The sequence below is a fragment of the Furipterus horrens genome, unplaced genomic scaffold (assembly GCF_987537825.1).
Source record: "Furipterus horrens unplaced genomic scaffold, mFurHor1.1.pri manual_scaffold_5, whole genome shotgun sequence".
In the NCBI taxonomy this organism is placed as follows: Eukaryota; Metazoa; Chordata; class Mammalia; order Chiroptera; family Furipteridae; genus Furipterus; species Furipterus horrens.
Window position 1 is genome coordinate 34849014 of NW_028327175.1, and position 17963 is coordinate 34866976.

Sequence of the window (17963 nt, forward strand, 5' to 3'; positions counted from 1 at the left end):
AATCGCAAAGCATTACTATCCAGAATTATAAATAATTTCTGCAGATTCAAAGTAAACAGACTATCCAATAGAAAAATAGGGGAAAATACTTTACAAAAAGGAAGTCTAGATGGCCAATTAACATATGAACAGGTGCTAATTCCCTTGATAATTGGGCAGAAGCAAATTAGAACCACAGGAGGTACATTACACAACTCTAGAATGGAGACATTAAAAACTTTGGAAATATTGCTGAAAACACGGACCAACAGAAATTCTCATATACTACTAATAGGAGTGTTGGTATAACCACTTTGGAAACGATTTTAAATTATCTACACTAAAGCTACTAAGAGTATGGTTAAGGAGTTAAATGAACCATGAATTTAATGGGAAATAAAACTGTATTAAAAAAGAATCAAGACTTCCGGCCAAGATGGAGGCTTAGACGGACACGCTAGGTCTCCCTCTACAACTATAGAGGAATACAACTACTTCAAAACAAAGGATAACTAGAAATTCCAGAAAATAAAACTACACGGAAGTCCAACATATGAAGTTATAAACCAGCGGTGCCATTTGGGCAGGTAAGAGTTAAAGTGGGCAGTGCTGTTTGCGGTGGCACCCGGAGCGGCGGGCGGCGAGGAGTCCCGGTGGCCAAGCCCCTGGCGGTACGCGACTCCGGAGCTGGGGAGAGCGGCTACGCAAGCCCCTGGCGGTGCGCGACCCCGGCGAGGAGTCCCGGTGGCCAAGCCCCTGGCGGTGCGCGACTCGGAGCTGGGGAGAGCGGCCGCCGCATCGCCTTGAACAGTGAGGCCCAGGGGGGCGGGAGGACGGATCCCGGTCTCCTAGCTGAATAACTGTGTGAATCCATCTTGGACCCCCGCCCCCAAAGAAAGCACCACAGGGCTGCGAAATAGGTCTCGGACAAGCAGGCGCCGGTCGCTAATTTGTGACGCGTACACAGGCACTGCCCCCGACAGCCAGCCCAAGAAAACAAAAAGCATCTGTCAAAATGAGGCAGGCAACTTTGGAAATACCGGTAACACAACTCACCAGGCAGCAGATAGAGAACCTGACAGATGAACAGATAAGAAACCTGTCAGAGGCTCAGTTCTGGGCCATTGTTATCAGGTGGCTTACAGAATTCACAAAAGAGCAGGAAAAAGATATGAAAGAAGCGAAAAACTTTCATAACGAAAGGAACAAAACCGTATACGAGACAGATGGTGAGGAAAAAAAATCCAGAGTTCATTTCAACAAACTGGAATATGGAGAAGGAACAAGCAGTCAACCAATGCAGAGAGAGGAAATGGGAAGCAACAATGAGAGGATCAGAAACCTCTGGGACAGCTATAAAAGGCCCAACATAAGAATCATTGGTTTGCCAGAGAATGAGGAAGATGAACTAGAACTTGAAAAATTGAGTGAAAATATAATAAAGGAGAACTTCCCAGACTTGGGAAAGGGAATAGACCTGCAGGTCCAGGAAGCAAGGAGAGTTCCCAAGAAACTGGACCCAGGGAGAACCACTCCAAGACACATTATAATCAAAATGTCAAAAATTAAAGATAAAGAGAGAATCTTAAAAGCAGCAAGAGAGAAGAAAAGAATTATGTACAAAGGGGTCCCAATTAGACTATCAGCTGACTTCTCAAGGGAAACCCTACAGGCAAGAAGAGACTGGCAAGAAATATTCAAAGTAATGAAAATCCAAAACCTACAACCACGAATACTCTATCCAGCGAAATTGTCATTCAGAATAGAAGGACAGAGAAAGTGTTTCCAGGACAAAATAAAACTGAAAGAGTTCATTAGATCCAAACCACTGTTATATGAGATGTTAAAGGGACTGGTTTAAAAAAAAACAGAAGCTAGGGAGATGAAACAAAGGCAAACTAAATAGGCAACGAGAGGGGAAGAGGAACTGTGGGTACGGGAAGCATATTGGGGGGAGGTCAACAGGGAGGGGGAATGGGGAAAGGGAGGGAGATGATATAGGAATTGGGGATCAAGGTAGGAGGGAATGGAATAGACGGAGAGAGGTTGGGAGGAACTGTATGCACAACTAATGGACATAATCTAAAAGGGGGGGACAACTGGAGGGAGGGGGGCCACCGGGTGGAGGGGAGCAGAGGGAAGGGAAATTGGCACAAATGTAATAATTTAATCAATAAAACACATTAAATCTGAAAAAAAAAAAAAAGAATCAAAAATAATTTTAGAACTAAAAAAATATTTCAGAAATTAAAAATTCACCATACAGGCTTAACAGCAGATAAGGCAGAAGATCTTAAACTTTGCAGTAGGGCAGCAGAACCAATCCAAACTGAAGCACCGTGAGAACTCCGCTGAAACAAGGACCACGTTTGGCGACTGTGGAGACAATATTGAGTGGCCTAACATAAATGTAGCTAGAGTCCCAGGAGAAGAGGGAGAGGGAGGTAGATATTGGGTCACGTAAGAAATCTGAAGACATGGTAGCCAAAACTTTTCCAAATTTGGTTAAAAAAATATAAACTCACAGGTCCACGAAGTTCAATAAAATCCTAACAGGAGCATCTTAAGTAATAGCATAGTGATTATTCTCTATAAACTTACTAAATCTTCTAAATAAGTTTTAAAAATGATCTGATGACAGAAATTCCATCCCCACACAAAAACTACATTTGGTATGATACATTTCCTGGCTAATTTACAAACACTGGTACTGTTGAACACAACCATGACCAGACAGGTGACTGGAAAGGACCCCTGAAGCCTAAGACCCCCTTCCTCTAAGGGAGGGACGCAATGCCCCGCTGACTTCCCCAGCGACAGTCCTGACATGCACAGCTACACACAGCATCTTCTCAGAGGCGGGTTCTTTTTCCTCAATTAAACAGTGTTCTAAAAAGTTACTTTATTTTACCAAAGAAAGCGAGTATTACATAAGATGAAGTTTTCAAACTAAAACAAACAAACACCAAAATCTAATTTTATGCCCTGTTAAAATATAATTTCAGAAATACACTGTAAGCAAAAGAGAGCCAGAGCTTGGGTACATATTTTTACTGTAGGATGTTAATATCACAAAACAGCATATAAAACAATGTGTCCCACACTATAAATGTTACTTTTATTAAATCCTAGAACTTAACTTGTTTCTGCTCACCAACCATAGTGCATACCTTGTTTTATAAAAGAATTCATGATAATTTATAAAGAGCCACTTTTTAGAACAATGTATTCATTTATTAAATAAGAACTGTTACACAAGAAATTATTTTCTTTAATCATCATGTATAGTTCTTTTACATTAAGCAGAAAAAGACTGCATTTTCTTTATCTTAAGATATCTGATGAAAAATTAATGATGTATTTGTCTTAAAATAAGTCAATGTGTTTTGTCTCAAGATATGTGAACAGCCTGGATTAATCCTGTCTTTTTAGAATGTTTTAGAAACTGAGCTGTGGGCCTTGACTACACTTCAGAACTCACAAGGCAACTGCAGACAGGAGACAACTCATTAAGCATACCAGGTAAAGAACACACATGTGCATGCCTCATGACTTGGAAGGTCAGGTTTAGGAGCAGCTCCTGAGGTGGGTGCTGCTGAGCGGGAACAGGGCCATGGTCTTCTTGAGCTCCTTGTAGCTCCAGTGCAGCTGTTCCACCTCGGCCCTGTGCTGAGCCCGCACCTGGCCCAGCTCTTGCAGGAGGTGCTCGTTGGTGTTGACCAGGGAACTGGGGAGAACACAGGGCAGCCATGTCACGGCTCTGCTGCTGTCTTCTCCAGCAGCATCCTCCGTCACCTGGCCAAGCCTGTCTGTTGACCCCGCACATTCCGGCCACGCCCCGGCCTGCACACCTGTCCCCCTCCTGCTTCCTCCGGGTGGCTGCCGTTAGCCCCTTGCCTGTGGACTGGGTGGGGCTGTGTCTGACTCAACCCCTCAGCCATCATGCCACCCTGCATGCACTGCCTAGCACCCATGAAATGGATCCATGACTCAACATGAATAGATGGGTCCCTCAATGCTCCAGCCATGCATGGTTTATTGAGAAGACTGGTAATAGTCTATGGCTAGCAAAACAATGTTCTAATTCTAGAAAAGACCCAAACACTGATTTTTGATTCCCATTAAATATAAAAGACCATCTTAAAAATCCTGACATTGTAACAGTTCAATTGAAAAGTCCTGATTTTTTAACATTGCTAACCATTTTTCATTACAGAGGGGATTTCAGAAAGAAAATGGTGTTATATTTTGCCAAACTGCCCTGCTCACCCAGTCAGCAATGACTCGAGCACATTTGTGCTCTCACAAGAAGTGGGCAAAAGCAGGCCATTTTCTCCACAAAGGTCTCCCACGGACAAAGCCCCTGTGCAGGCTGGACCACTGAAACGGCCACTGACCAGGCATAGACTCAGAGTGGACAAGTTCATGTGAACCCCACTCCACTGCACTTAGGGTCTCTGCCCTCCTGCCTTGTCCACATTAATCCCAGTGCCAATACCTTGTGACCCGCCACAAACAGGGCTGTCGGGCTCCAGGGAGTGATCTTGCATGCCTGCCACTTCCCTGAACCATGACTGCATCTCATTTCCCTTCCTTCTGCTCTCCCATCGAGTGTCAGTCCAGTCCCACCTCTCAGGGGACATCAACCCAAATCATTGCTCATTATCGCTCATATGCCCCTCATCTCTCAGTCACACCTCACAGAATACTGCAGCAGAAAGGGGATCGCTTTGCATTAAGAAAGGGAAGCTCATGGAAGTGCCAAGGCAGCACAGTGACACACTGGGGCCCAGAACACTGGACACCAGCAGCTGTTGCTCCTGCGCCCTCCCCATCATGCCCCGCCCCCGCCCCTCCTGGCGCAGGCACCTGTGGCTCTCCTGCAGCATCTGTGTGAGCTCCTGGACCTTGTCATAGTGCTCCAGATGCTGCTTCAACTCCACAATCTCACCAGAGAGCCTCTTCATGTTTGTCTGAAGCCCTGAAAAAGAAAAGTATGTTTTAGTGAAATTCATTTATAATTTGAAAAACTAAAATAATTCTTGAGTTTAAACTGGACCTGGGACACAAGAGAAAGAATATGCATATAGCTTAGCAAAGGTCCGTTTTTGTAAGCAACTCAAAGACAGGGGTGAACAAAGAAGGCCCCACAGTGGCTCCCTCCCTTGGGGTGGAAGCCTAGGGAATCTGCCTTGCAGATATCCTCAAGGAACCATACCCTGTGTGGAGGGCAGAGTGCTGACAGGCGTGGGCCTGCCTGCTGGCAGGGGCGGGCCTCAGCGCATCTCTTCCAGAGCAGCCAGCTCTGCCAGGGGAGAGCCTGCAGCTTGTAGAACTGACTGGAAGCCCACAGTGGCCACAGGTCTCTTACATGCCCTCTGCTCCCACATCCATCAGTGACAGAGTGTGTGTCTGCATTCCTTCTATATGACTGTAGCCTCTCTCTGGGTTTTCTTCTCAAGGGGGCAAGAAATATACTATTTGTTGGCTCCTAAATCCAAAACCAGGTTACAAATAACTCCACGTGTAGACATGTCACTGCAAGAGCACCCAGCGCCAGAGACAATGAGCAAGCCAGCATGGGAAGGGAGCAAAGGGGTGCCAACACTGGCAGTGGTCCTCAGACAATGACCGCCCCAGTGATGGGGGTGGGAGGTCCTTCTGCACTTAAGACAAGCAAACCCTCCTCAGGACCTGCTGACCTTCTGTGAAGAGGGCAGTGGTGGCAGGGGTCAGATCGAACCCCACATTAGCCAACACCGACAGCAACTAGATGACAAGACCAAAACCTGGAGCCTCAGGACCCCACACAAGACAGCACCAGCCCTGCATGGTACCCACATGTGCAGGTACTGCACTCAGCAGTGGGGCAGCTGACAGACCTGAGGATGGGGACACCCCCCAAGTGTCCCATTTTTACAGGAAATCCTCACAGGCCAGAGAGGGAACCAGGGCTGACACGAGGCAGGTTCAGCATCCTCTAATGAGGTGAACCTGGAGGAGTCCTGTGTGGTCTGAAGGGGCTGGAGCAACCCATGAGCCCTTGAAGCAAACCCATCTGGTCCCTTCTAGAACAGGTGAGGGGTCCAGGTTGAACTGGACAGCACACCAGAGAGAACTGGGGAGGGAACAGGGCAAAAGGAGGCCACCATATTTATCTGTGAGTTGGAGCAGCTGCCTGACCTGCTCCTTCTAGAAGTTCAGGAAAACAAATTTAATGTGACAATGAACAACAGAGACGTACTGAGGTAAAAGCCCACACAAGTTACTGTACGAGCATACAGCAGCCCTTCAGACAACAAAAGCCATGTCCAGAACAGATAAAAACCACAACCAACTGTTTCAGAATGCACTGAAGTCAGAACCAGAGACTGTCAGAAAGGAGGTGGCTGAACTCCAGCAAGAGCGCAAAATGAAGGCTGAACTACAAGGAACTCAAGAGCAGTGAATGTGACAATGACAACTCAAAAAACAAAAAACAAAAGCCTAGAAGGTAAAAAGGGGAAAGTTCTAAAATTAAAAATAAAAAAAGAGAAGGTTGTAAGCAACTCTTGAACTCAATAAACTAGCCCAATAAACACAATGGGCAAGGGCAGACCAAGGCAACTCTCAGTGGCTGCGTTCACGTGACACAGGCCATAGTAAGTACCTGAGACAGAGGCCATAATGCCATGAAATACCTACTATTTGGCCCTTTAAGTAAAAGCTTTCAGACTCCTGAGAGGTGAGAATGGGAAAAGATGCTCAGCCTGTCCTTCCTCGGTGAAATGCAAACCTTCAAGAGGCCCCATTTCCTCAGAGAAGGTTCCCTTGGGAAACAGATATCACCAACACCTCCTCATTCTAAAGCTCAGGATCTGCATCTGAAATGCCAGGTGTGCGTTTGTAAAATGGCAAAATACAATCAAAGTGAAGGGAGGGAAATTAATATGATCTGGGTCTGGAAGGTAGTGACCAAGGAGGAGGACCAGTGCGCCAGTTGGGGACAGATGAGGCTGAGCAGAGGTGTGATTACCCTGCGCACATCATGGGCAGACAGGCTAGTGCCTAGTCTGTGGCACCACAGCCATGGGGTGGGTGACTCTGAGCTCCTAAGGAGTCAAAGGATGGAGCGGTGAGGATGAGACAGTCCACAGCAGAGGCCCCCTGCCTCAGGCACAGCTCTCCTTCCACACACCTGAGTGTGCTAGGGGCAAGTGTGTACACCACTCATGGGCCAGGACAACTCAGGAAGAATCAGAGATGTAGGCTCCAGCACTCGTTTTATAGTACTGTATTTGCTGGTTCTGAATTCTGTGAATAATTTAAAATGAAGTCACCAAGTTAGTGGTACCAAATAAACCATAAACTCACCAGTGATCTGCAAGTTTAATGCAGCTGAAGCCTTCACAGTTTTCACTTCTTTTTTCATGCTGGACAAAAGAGACTTCAAGCTACCATTCTCTTCCAAAGATTTTTCTAAATGTTGTCTCAAGTCATCCTAAGGACATAGCACAATATACTTAAAAAAGGCAAATCAAATTCAGCAAAGTGCATATAGAAAATTAAATAAAACCCTCTGAAATAACCACAGCTATTATTTTTCTTTTACATATCAGAATCGCGGAATCACAATGTGAAGAGCAGTACAGTCATGTCACCTAACAACGAAGAGACATTTTGAGAAAGGTATTGTCAGGTGATTTCGTCGTTTTGCGAACATCACAGAGGCAGGTACGCAAACCTAGGGGGTACAGCCCACTGTGCACCTGAGCTCTGAGGTACTGACCTGTTCCTGTCCTGAGTAATGCAGACACCTATACCCCTTGGTAAGTATTTGTGTATCTAAACATACCTAAACACAGAAAAAGCCCAGTAAAAATATAAAAGATTAAAAAATGGTATGTGTGAGTAGGGCACTTCCCATGACCAGAGCCCACAGGACTGCAAGTTGCTCTGGAGTGTCAGTGAGTGAGTGGTGAGTGAATGTGAAGGCCCGGGACATTGCTGTGCACGACTCGACACTTATTAATTGGGTTACACTCATTTAACTTATAAAAATTATTTTTCATTCAATAATAAATTAACCTTAACTTACTATAAGTTTTTTACTTAATAAACTTTAATTTTTTAAAACTTTTTGACTCTTTTGTAATAACACTTAGCTTAACACAAACACTGTACAGTTGCACAAAAATATTTTTTCTTTAAATCCTTATTCTATAAGCTTTTTTCCCAAAAAATTTCTTTTAACTCTTAAAACTTTTTTGTTAAGAACTAAGGCCCACACAGGGTCAGACTTCTCAGTATCTTTGCTGTCCACGTCCACATCCTGTCACACTGGAAAGTCTACAGGGGCAGTAACAGGCAAGGGGCTGTCACCTACTGTGATGGCAAGGCCTTCTTCTGGAGCACTTCTTGAAGGATCTGCCTGAAGCTCTTGAGGACATGTCACTCTTTCCAGAAATAGGATCACCCTGGCCTGCTCAGTTTCTTTTTTTCATAATTTGCTTGTACGCAGACGGCCCCATGAGCATTCCTCTCTATTAATGAAAAGCACGTGGTGTTGAGATCCATGTCTTCCAACTTTCTAAGGAGCTTGGGGTCTGCAAAAGCTTCTTCTAAGCGCTTCACTGTGAATTTTCTTGGGGGTTCTTCTTTTTCTTCTCCTGCAGTTTCCTTTCTCTTGCCTCTTCTTCGGCCATGTGTTCCTGTTCCAACTCCTCACTAGTCAGTTCCTCAGGACCACCTCTAGGAGCTCCTCAATGTCCTCCTCATCCACACCTGGGTTAAAGCTGTTTCCCATCTGAACCACAGCCTTGGTGATTTTTACATTTGCACTACAATGTCAGGAAAGCTACGGTGTCACTAGACAATAGCAATTTTCCACCTCCATTATAATCTTAGGGGATCACTGTCACGTGTAGTCCAGTGCTGACAGAAATGCCGTTATGTGGCACACGACTGCTAACGTGTCTATCTTCCCTGGCAGCAGGCTGGCCAGTCTGAGAGGGATGTCCTCCTGGTAGGACAGAAGGGGCAGCCCAGCTCACAAGGGGGACCTGCCTTCCCACGCCCCCCAGTGAGGAGTGTGCTGCAGCAGGAGCCACAGGCCGGGTGCTGAGAACAGATGTAGAGGCTGCTTGAGCCCTGCCTCCTCTAGTAAGCCCCATGGTTGCCACAGCAAGAGCACAGGCAGATCCCAGGCCTTTGTGGTCCACGTGGGCAGGCGGCCTCCCTGCAGGAGCCCCATCCCATTCATGCTCCTCAATGTATGAGCACACAGGGACCACCAGCCTCTCCTATCATAGGTGGGAGCTGTGGTGTGGGCTCCGTTCCTATCCTCAGAGAATGAAGGAATCGCCCAGCATACTGATGGGACATTAAGGAGGGAAGGGGGGCCAAGTCCACTGTCAGAGCATGCAACACAGCAGCCTTTGCCTAAGGCTGAATGCCTCCCATGGGCCACGCTGGGCCCTGGGGCTCCTGGTGGCACACAGGGCATCAAAGTTGACCGCTGCCCGAAGCAGGGATTCCCACAGTCTCACCGATCAGCTGTAGAAACCCAACAGGCATATCCCCAGCAGCAGGGCCTGGCACTCTGAGCAGCAACATCACTTCCACTGGGAAGGGAGCATCTCCAGGGAACAGGAGCCCTTTTATCAGGAAATTGCTATACTTATTCTCTCCCCAACCCCCACCTGCTCACAGACCTCTCACTGGGCCATGCAGGAACCTCTCTGTGGCCAGTTATGTCTGATGGTTTGTCTCCCAAGGATGTGGTGAGTTCTCAAAGGGCAGGGCTTGGTCCCAGGTCCTGATGAGTCTCACCCGAGGTGCGTGGAGCTGACAGACCGACCAACTGACCTTGCTCCAACACTACACAGCCCTTCTGCTCAGAGCCATGCCAGAAAGGCTTGAGGACAGGCCTCAGTCTCCAGGTTCCTGGGCATCAGGACCTCAGGAAGCACAACCACCAGTGCCACACAACACAGTCTACACAGGGAATAAACCAGGCTCAGCAGTGGACCCTTCAGGAGTGACTTCTCCGTGGGAAGCAGCACCTGCCACCCATACCCAGCTTGTCTCTCCAAACCCCTAGCCCTGGTGGGCTGATCCGCAGCAAGTCTCCTGGCTGTGCTCCACTCACCATTCCTCCTTCCCGGCACATGATCACAAGGCAGTGAGTGGGGCTCTCGGGCTGCCAGATGGCTCTGAATCACTGGCCAGACAGTGCCTCTCAGCGGCCCCTGTCCTGCAGCTGCCCTCGGGGACTGGGTCAGTCAGACAGCACACAGAGGCCAAGGAGCAGCTGTCCACCACAGCCATGCTTTTGTGCACATCCTCTATGCTGGACTACACCATCGGGACAGAGCTGACACCTGGGGCCCAAACTCAGCAGCATAAAAATAAGGGGTACTATCTGCTCATCTGCACCAATCTGGATGCCTTTTCTTCTTGTCTGCTTGCTCTTGTTAGTACTTCCCATACCACGTTAAATAGAGGTTATAACAGTGGGAATCCTTCTTACACTGGATCTTAGAGAAAAAGCTTTCAGCTTCCCTCCATTGATCATGTTAGCTATAGCTTTACATAAATGGTCCTTACGTGTTGAAGGAATTTTCTTTCATACCTATTTTGAGTTGTGTTTTATTTTTATCATGAATGAATATTGAACTTTGTCAAATGCTTTTTCTAGAGCCTATTGAGATGACTGTGTTTTTTATCTTTCAATCTGTTAATGTGGTATATTAATTTGTGTATGTTGAACCAGCCTTCCATTCCAGGGGAAAAACCCCACTTGATCATGGTGTATACTCTTTTGATGTGATGTTAAATTTTTCTGGGAGCTTTTTGATTACTGCTCAGTCTCCTTATTTATAGTTATTGGTCTGTTCAGGTTTTACTTCTTTTTGATACAATCTTGGTAGGTTGTATGCTTCTAGGAATTTATCCATTTCTTATATGTTATCTAATACGTTCACATACAATCATTCATAATAGTCCTTCATGATTTTTTTTTTTACTTCTGAGGCATCCATTGTAATGTTTCCGCTTTCATTTCTGATTTTGAGTCATCTTTTTTCTTAGTCTAGTTAATGGTTTGTTAATTTTGTGTATTTTTTCCAAAAACCCAACTCAGTTTTGTTGATTTTTTCTATTGTTTTTCTAGTGTCTCTTTATTTCTGTCTGATCTTTATTATTTTCTTCCTTCTGCCAACTTTGGCTTTAGTTTGTTGTTCTTTTTCTAGTTCCTTGAGGTGTAAATTTCAGTTGTTAATTTGAGATCTTTCTTTGTTTTTAATGTAGACAAAGGACAAGGGCAGCCCTGCCAGCCAGGAGTCCTAGGCTCAGAAGCTAGGTCCAGCTGTGCTGCCTCTGGCTGCCCTTGGGTGCCACCTGGTGGTGGAAATTCCCGTAGGTCCAATTGGACACATCGGTACCTGCAGCTGGCTGGTGCAGGCAGGACAGGAGCAGGAACCCCATGTTCACCCAGCTAACTGCAACCTCTCTTATCAGTGGTCTGGGGAGCTCGGGCCGGGGAACACAGGGATACAAAAACTCCACCTCAAGCCTGGCTTCATCTTCTCTGTCTCTCCCACTCACCCTCTCTCAGAAGAGAAAGCAGCTGCTCAGGAGAGGCAGAGCCAGGAGAAGCGGCAATGCCCCCAACTTTGCCATGGGGTCTGGGAGTGACACAAAGTCAGTCTAGAGTCCCTACAGGTGAGGAAAGCCCAGTGGGATGGGTCTGTGATCCTGGAAAGGCAGGAGGAGCCCTAGTGCTGATGGCAGCTAAGGGCAGCTAAGGAAGTGCAGAGTCGAGAGTCTCCCCTCCTTCTGTGAAGTCAAAAGGATGTTTTCATCCCATCTTTAAACAAAAGGAAACCGAAGGGGTGTGGCTCACCATCTCCTTCTGCGTGTTGTTCAGCTCCGACATTACTTCATTGATCTTCTCGTTATACTGCTGCTGTTGTTCAAGAAGGTGATTTTGCAAAGATTTATTTTCCCGAGTCAAGTAGCTAATTTCTTCACTAATAATTGCTGAATTGTCCTGAGTTGCTGTCAATTCTTGAACAGATGACAAAATATGTCTTGCCTGAGCTAGGAGTAAAAATCAAGTTTTATGACTGCACTTATGCTGAAAGGATAAAGGGTAAACAAAATACTGTTCAATGCATGCTACATGCCGCAGTAACGCTGACAGGCATGGAGGCTGGGAAAGGAACATGGGCACCAGTGAAACGACCTTGGCTCAGGCTTTTTTACATTCAGCCAAGGGTGGGAGGCAGAGAAGAGCAGGAAAAGCTTTATTCCAGAGAAATGGTCCCCCTCAGGAGAAGGCCACACTAGGAGTTTGGCTGCATGCCCCAGCAGCCCGCTGCACTCCCTTAAACTGCCCTGAAGGCTGCTGTGCTGGCCCAAGACCTGCATGCAAACGCTGTCTGGCACCTTCATGACTGGGAATAGCAGCTTTGTAGCCTGCTGCTACCCTAATGAGAGAGTGTGGCTTTATGGGGTCGGGATCCAGGGGCTCCAGCTTCTTGGGGCACCCTGATTCTAGGAGATGCTGGGGGGCCATAAGACTGAGCAGCTGAAGAGTGCTCAAGAGCCTCTGGCAGCAGCTCAGATGGCAGCTCCAGGCAGAGCCCAGGGTCTGTCAGGAAGGAGAGAGCTAGCAAGTGCCTGCTCCTGTTGGGATACTAAATGCTGCACCTCAGACTTTCCCCTGCACCCCAAGGGAAAGAGGCGGCCCCCTGGATATGCAGCACCCTGTTTCACACCCTGACTCTGGGTGAAGGAGTGCCCAGTGTGCTCCTGCACCAGGCAGCAGGTGGAAGCAAATCAAAGTACTCTCAGGGGAGGGGCCATCCCCCGGGACCTCAGTCACTTCCGTCAAACCTTGACAAATCCTGGATCTTCCCTGTGATCAAACTCTCAGAAGGTTCAGAGAAGACAGAGATGGCTTTTTAATCTCTCCAAATCCCCATGTGAAAACAAAGCCATGAGAGCCAAAAACTGAACGGCACCTCCAAAAAACCAGGCAACAAGGCATCTCCTCGAATCCCTGAGCCAGCAGCTGGGAAAACCAAAAGCCACACCTCGGGGGAGCCCCCAGCTGCTGTGAGGAACACCGTCAGGGCGCTCCCTGCAGCGCAGCAGCCAGTGACGGCCAGTGTGGAGGGCGCGACAAGGTGCGGGGCCCAGAACCCACGGGGAGAGCAGATACCTGCTAGCCCAATGCTGCCTGAGCCCACCAGCTGACTGTCCCTTCTCAACTCACCCAGGAACAACCTGTTGCTGTGTAGGGACTTGCAGCCACTCCAGTGTCTGTCCACCAGGTCAAGGAAGGCTTCCAGGAGCGTCACTTCCAGGGTGGCCTTCTTTCCAGGTGGCACAGCGGAGTGCAATTTGGGAGACACCTGCAGTGGAAACAGAACCACGATGCTGGCTTCCAGTTCCTGAAGTACAAGGCTTCTAACACCGCATACTCATGTGCCCACTGGGCCTCATGCTGACATCCTTGCCCACAGGCTCTGCGTGATGGGGCTGTTCACAAATCCACAGGGGATGACTCACGGGAGTCACCTCCCCACCCCCGGGCGCGTGACCATGGGTGCCTCAGAAGAGCTTGGCGACCTGAGTATCCACAACATTGGGTTGGGGATGACATCTCACGCCAGGAGGAAAGGCTGAAGCAGGAGGCGAGTAACGTAAACTGCAAGGTGTTACACCACGTGTCGACTGTGACACACCGTCATAAAACCCACGATCACAGTCCAAGGGCTCAGGCTGTGGGAATGCCCACAGTGGTGGCTGTTTTGGGTCTTACTGACCAGTCCACAGTGACTCCTGGAGGGGACACCCTTTAGAGCCTGCAGAGTCACTGGTGCTCGGAAGGCCCTGAATGGAATAAAGTCACACACACATAAGAGGCCACAGGGCAGGACCACCCAGGCTGTGCCCAGTGCCTGAGCATGCCAGTGCCCGCAGGGTCCATGACCCAGGCAGCTGTTGTCGGCACTTAGCTCAATGCTCTCTCTTTCCCACCCTTGAGAAAAATTATTTAGCAATTTGAAAGCATTACTGAAGAAATGGGGAATGGCTCGTGCTTTCCTGCTCACTTTCCAAGTGTTTAGGGTAAACTTACTGTGAGTAGGGGGGTCTGTGGAGGGAGGGAGGGAGGGAGTAAAACCTTACATCTGTCACACAGGCCATGACCAGAGCTGGAGACATATGACTGGTCCCAGGTCTGCAGGAATCAATCCCAGGCAGAAGGCCAGCGAGAGCCCCACCCTTCACAGCCAGCATTCTCTACTGTAATTTAACAGACGAAGGGACTTACAACTGAAGAACTTCTGGAGCAGCCAGTGAGACCCTGAGTGACAGGAGAACCTGGGCCTGGGCAGGTAAAGCCACTTCAGCCGGGACACCCCTCACCTCCCGCTACCACCGCCTACCCCATGAGAGCCCATGAGCACCAGGGAGCACTGCAGCGGGTGGTGGGTGGACCCTTGGCCCCCAGGAGCAAGCCCACCAAGGGAGCACTGCTCTGTGCGGGGTCACACCAGGGGTGGCGCAGCCCATATCCTGCAACCATGCAGCATGGTAACTCTAAGGCCTGGCTGCTTGTCCCCCAAAACTGAGGCTGAGACCATCCCAGTGAGTGGCACAAACACCTCTATCAGAAGCTAAATGTGGACACTCAGCCAGGGCGACAGGCATGGGTGACAGGCATGGGTGACAAAGCCATGGTCCTCAGGGTAGACACAGCACAGTCACTCGGATTTCTGTCTCCCACCTGAGGAGCACGGGTAGTGCCCTCTCCAAGCGGACAGCCATCATGAGGTGACAGCCCTGAGGTGAGAGGAGGAGGAGCCATGGGCAACACCCCCTGCTACAAAGTCCCACAAGTGCACAAGTCTGCTGGGTGCAGCTCTGCACCTGGCGATGTCCACCCCTGACAGGAAAGGCCTGTGCACATTCTCATCTCAAGCACAGTCCCCATTTTCCTTCCTTCCTTCCCTCAGCCGGGACAGTGAGGGAGTGAGACACTGAATGTGCGAACGGACGACAGCCAGGGCCCTCTCTAAAAGCACTCTGACCCATGACCTGCGGTGACCAGCTGGGAAGCCAGGCCACCACGTCTGGATCCCAATGCATGGAAGCACACTTACAGCAAAACAGAGAGGGGACAAGCCCTAAGGAAGTGTACTTGAGAGCTGTATTTATCTTGGGATGACAGTTAGTGTTGAAAACAGAAGACACGGCATTTCCAAACATAGCAGTTCCTCAACTGTAATGCCCAGACACCCTGGGCTCTCTACTTACCTCTCTGGTGCTACTCGTGCTGTGTGGACTCTGCGCTTCAGGCTCAGATGCCTCCACGTGAGAAAAGGTCCTCTCGCTCCTGCCCTCGGAGCTGTTCTGTCTGCTCAGACTCTCCTCCAGGCAGCTAAGACACTCCTGGTCTGCTGGCGCCTGGTACCTCCCACCAGGCATTCTTCGCTTTCTGTACTTTTCAGGAGCAGGCAAAGGATTTAACACCTTTTGTGTTGACAAACTTGACTTCTGAGAAGAGGACACTGAGTCCTCAGCATCTGTGGAATCTAACAGGGGAGAACACAGCTCTCATTCGATCAAGTTCTCTGGGCATAGTGACCAGCACTATTACTTAAAAAGGGTGTACATGTGCATGTCTGTGTATGCACAGTGTGTGTATGTGTGTGCGTACATGTGCAAAATCCATCAGAGTGACAAGACTGACATACAGTAGTCCCTCTCTATATCGCGGTTCACTTATCGCGGCTCACTTATCGCGGGCTCACTGTATTGCGGGATTTTAAAAAATACTATATCGCAGATTATTCGCTATATCACGGGATTTTGCGGTACTGTACAAGTATGTTGTTAAAGTCACGTAGTTTTAAGAGTGTAGAATATGTTTAAGAACATAAGTAGTGTTTGTAAAACTGTGGAAAGTGTTAATAAGGGACTGGGAACGGTTTATAACTGTGTGGGAAGGTTTATAAGGCCTTAAAATATAAATACTAAAATAAATGGGTGCTTTGGGCCCTGTTCTTATGGACCAGGGCCCTTGGAAGGCACGCTCTCCCTGGGCCCAAGGCTGGCCCTCTCTGCTGTCCTCTAGAAGTTCCTCAGCCCTGAGTCCTGGGACCCTTCTCCACCTGAACTCTGAACACCCTGTCTGGTTCCCCATGCCCCAGGCTCAGATCTGCCTCATGAGGCTGCCCTCCCACCCAGGACTCTCTGGATCTCCTCTGCATACCCACTCTGCATTGACATCTACATGCTTCTCAGGCTCCCTATAAGCAGAGCCAAGCCTGGGGTTCCCGAGCAAACCCAGGCCTCCTGTGCGCATGACCTGAGTAGACAATACCACAGTCACCTGGCTGCGCAGATCAGAGAATACCTGGACATGCTCCTTCCTCAGCTCTACGTCCATCACCAAGTTTCACCAAGTCCTTCTGCTTCTTAGTGGAACTCTTGTTAGGTCACAGACAAATCCTGCCATCTGTTCTCCGTGACCCCATCAGTCACTCCATGCCACACCTGGGGACAGACACAGACCACTGCCGCACCACCTCACCTTGACCTGTGTTTTTCTTTCTCCCCACTCTAGCCCCAAAGCCTAGCATGTGCCCACCCCTCAAAACGCTCTGCTGGAGGTTTACAGACTTCCGGCCAAGATTGAGGCTTAGACGGACATGCTAAGTCTCCCTCTACAACTAGAGAGGAATACAACTACTTCAAAACAAAGGATAACTAGAAATTCCAGAAAATAAAACTACACGGAAGCCCAACATATGAAGTTATAAACCAGCGGTGCCATTCGGGCAGGTAAGAGTTAAAGAGGGCAAAGCTGTTTGCGGAGCGGCGGGGCGCGAAAAATCCCGGCTGCGGTCAAGCCCCTGGCAGTGCGCGACCCCAGCGCTGGGGAGAGCGGCCACCGCATCGCCTTGAACAGTGAGGCCCAGGGGGGCGGGAGGACGGATCCCGGTCTCCTAGCTGAATAACTGTGTGAATCCATTTTGGACCCCCGCCCCCAAAGAAAGAAAGCACCACAGGGCTGCGAAATAGGTCGCAGACAGGCGCCGGTCGCTGACTTGTGACGCCAAACGGCGCCGGTCGCTGGGTCATTACGAGTACACAGGCACTGCCCCCGACAGCCGGCCCAAGAAAACAAAACGCATCTGTCAAAATGTGGCAGACAACTATAGAAATACCGGTGACACAGCTCACCAGGCAGCAGATAGAGAACCTGACAGATGAACAGATAAGAAACCTGTCAGAGGCTCAGTTCTGGGCCATTGTTATCAGGTGGCTTACAGAATTCACAAAAGAGCAGGAAAAAGATAAGAAAGAAGCGAAAAACTTTCATAACGAAAGGAACAAAACCGTATACGAGACAGATGGTGAGGAAAAAAAATCCAGAGTTCATTTCAACAAACTGGAATATGGAGAAGGAACAAGCAGTCAACCAATGCAGAGAGAGGAAATGGGAAGCAACAATGAGAGGATCAGAAACCTCTGGGACAGCTATAAAAGGCCCAACATAAGAATCATTGGTTTGCCAGAGAATGAGGAAGATGAACTAGAACTTGAAAAATTGAGTGAAAATATAATAAAGGAGAACTTCCCAGAATTGGGGAAGGGAATAGACTTGCAGGTCCAGGAAGCAAGGAGAGTTCCCAAGAGACTGGACCCAGGGAGAACCACTCCAAGACACATTATAATCAAAATGTCAAAAATTAAAGATAAAGAGAGAATCTTAAAAGCAGCAAGAGAGAAGAAAAGAATTATATACAAAGGGGTCCCAATTAGACTATCAGCAGACTTCTCAAGGGAAACCCTACAGGCAAGAAGGGACTGGCAAGAAATATTCAAAGTAATGAAAATCCAAAACCTACAACCACGAATACTCTATCCAGCGAAATTGTCATTCAGAATAGAAGGACAGAGAAAGTGTTTCCAGGACAAAATAA

The 17963-nt window shown here is 48.4% G+C and overlaps 1 protein-coding gene across 2 annotated transcripts in view; it reads right to left on the reverse strand.

Moving 5' to 3' along the window:
- Window positions 1-2276: 2276 nt before the first annotated feature.
- Window positions 2277-17963, reverse strand: part of CEP72 (centrosomal protein 72) — a 33688-nt gene continuing 18001 nt past the window's right edge. For both annotated transcript variants that reach the window (XM_090276269.1, XM_090276270.1), the window contains 6 exons: window positions 15289-15566; window positions 13241-13379; window positions 11864-12060; window positions 7333-7459; window positions 4849-4960; window positions 2277-3706 (listed from right to left, as the gene is read on the reverse strand). In XM_090276269.1, the coding sequence (XP_090132395.1) occupies window positions 3547-3706; window positions 4849-4960; window positions 7333-7459; window positions 11864-12060; window positions 13241-13379; window positions 15289-15566 (1013 nt within the window). In that variant the 3' untranslated portion in view covers window positions 2277-3546. The remainder of the gene's footprint in view (window positions 3707-4848; window positions 4961-7332; window positions 7460-11863; window positions 12061-13240; window positions 13380-15288; window positions 15567-17963) is intronic.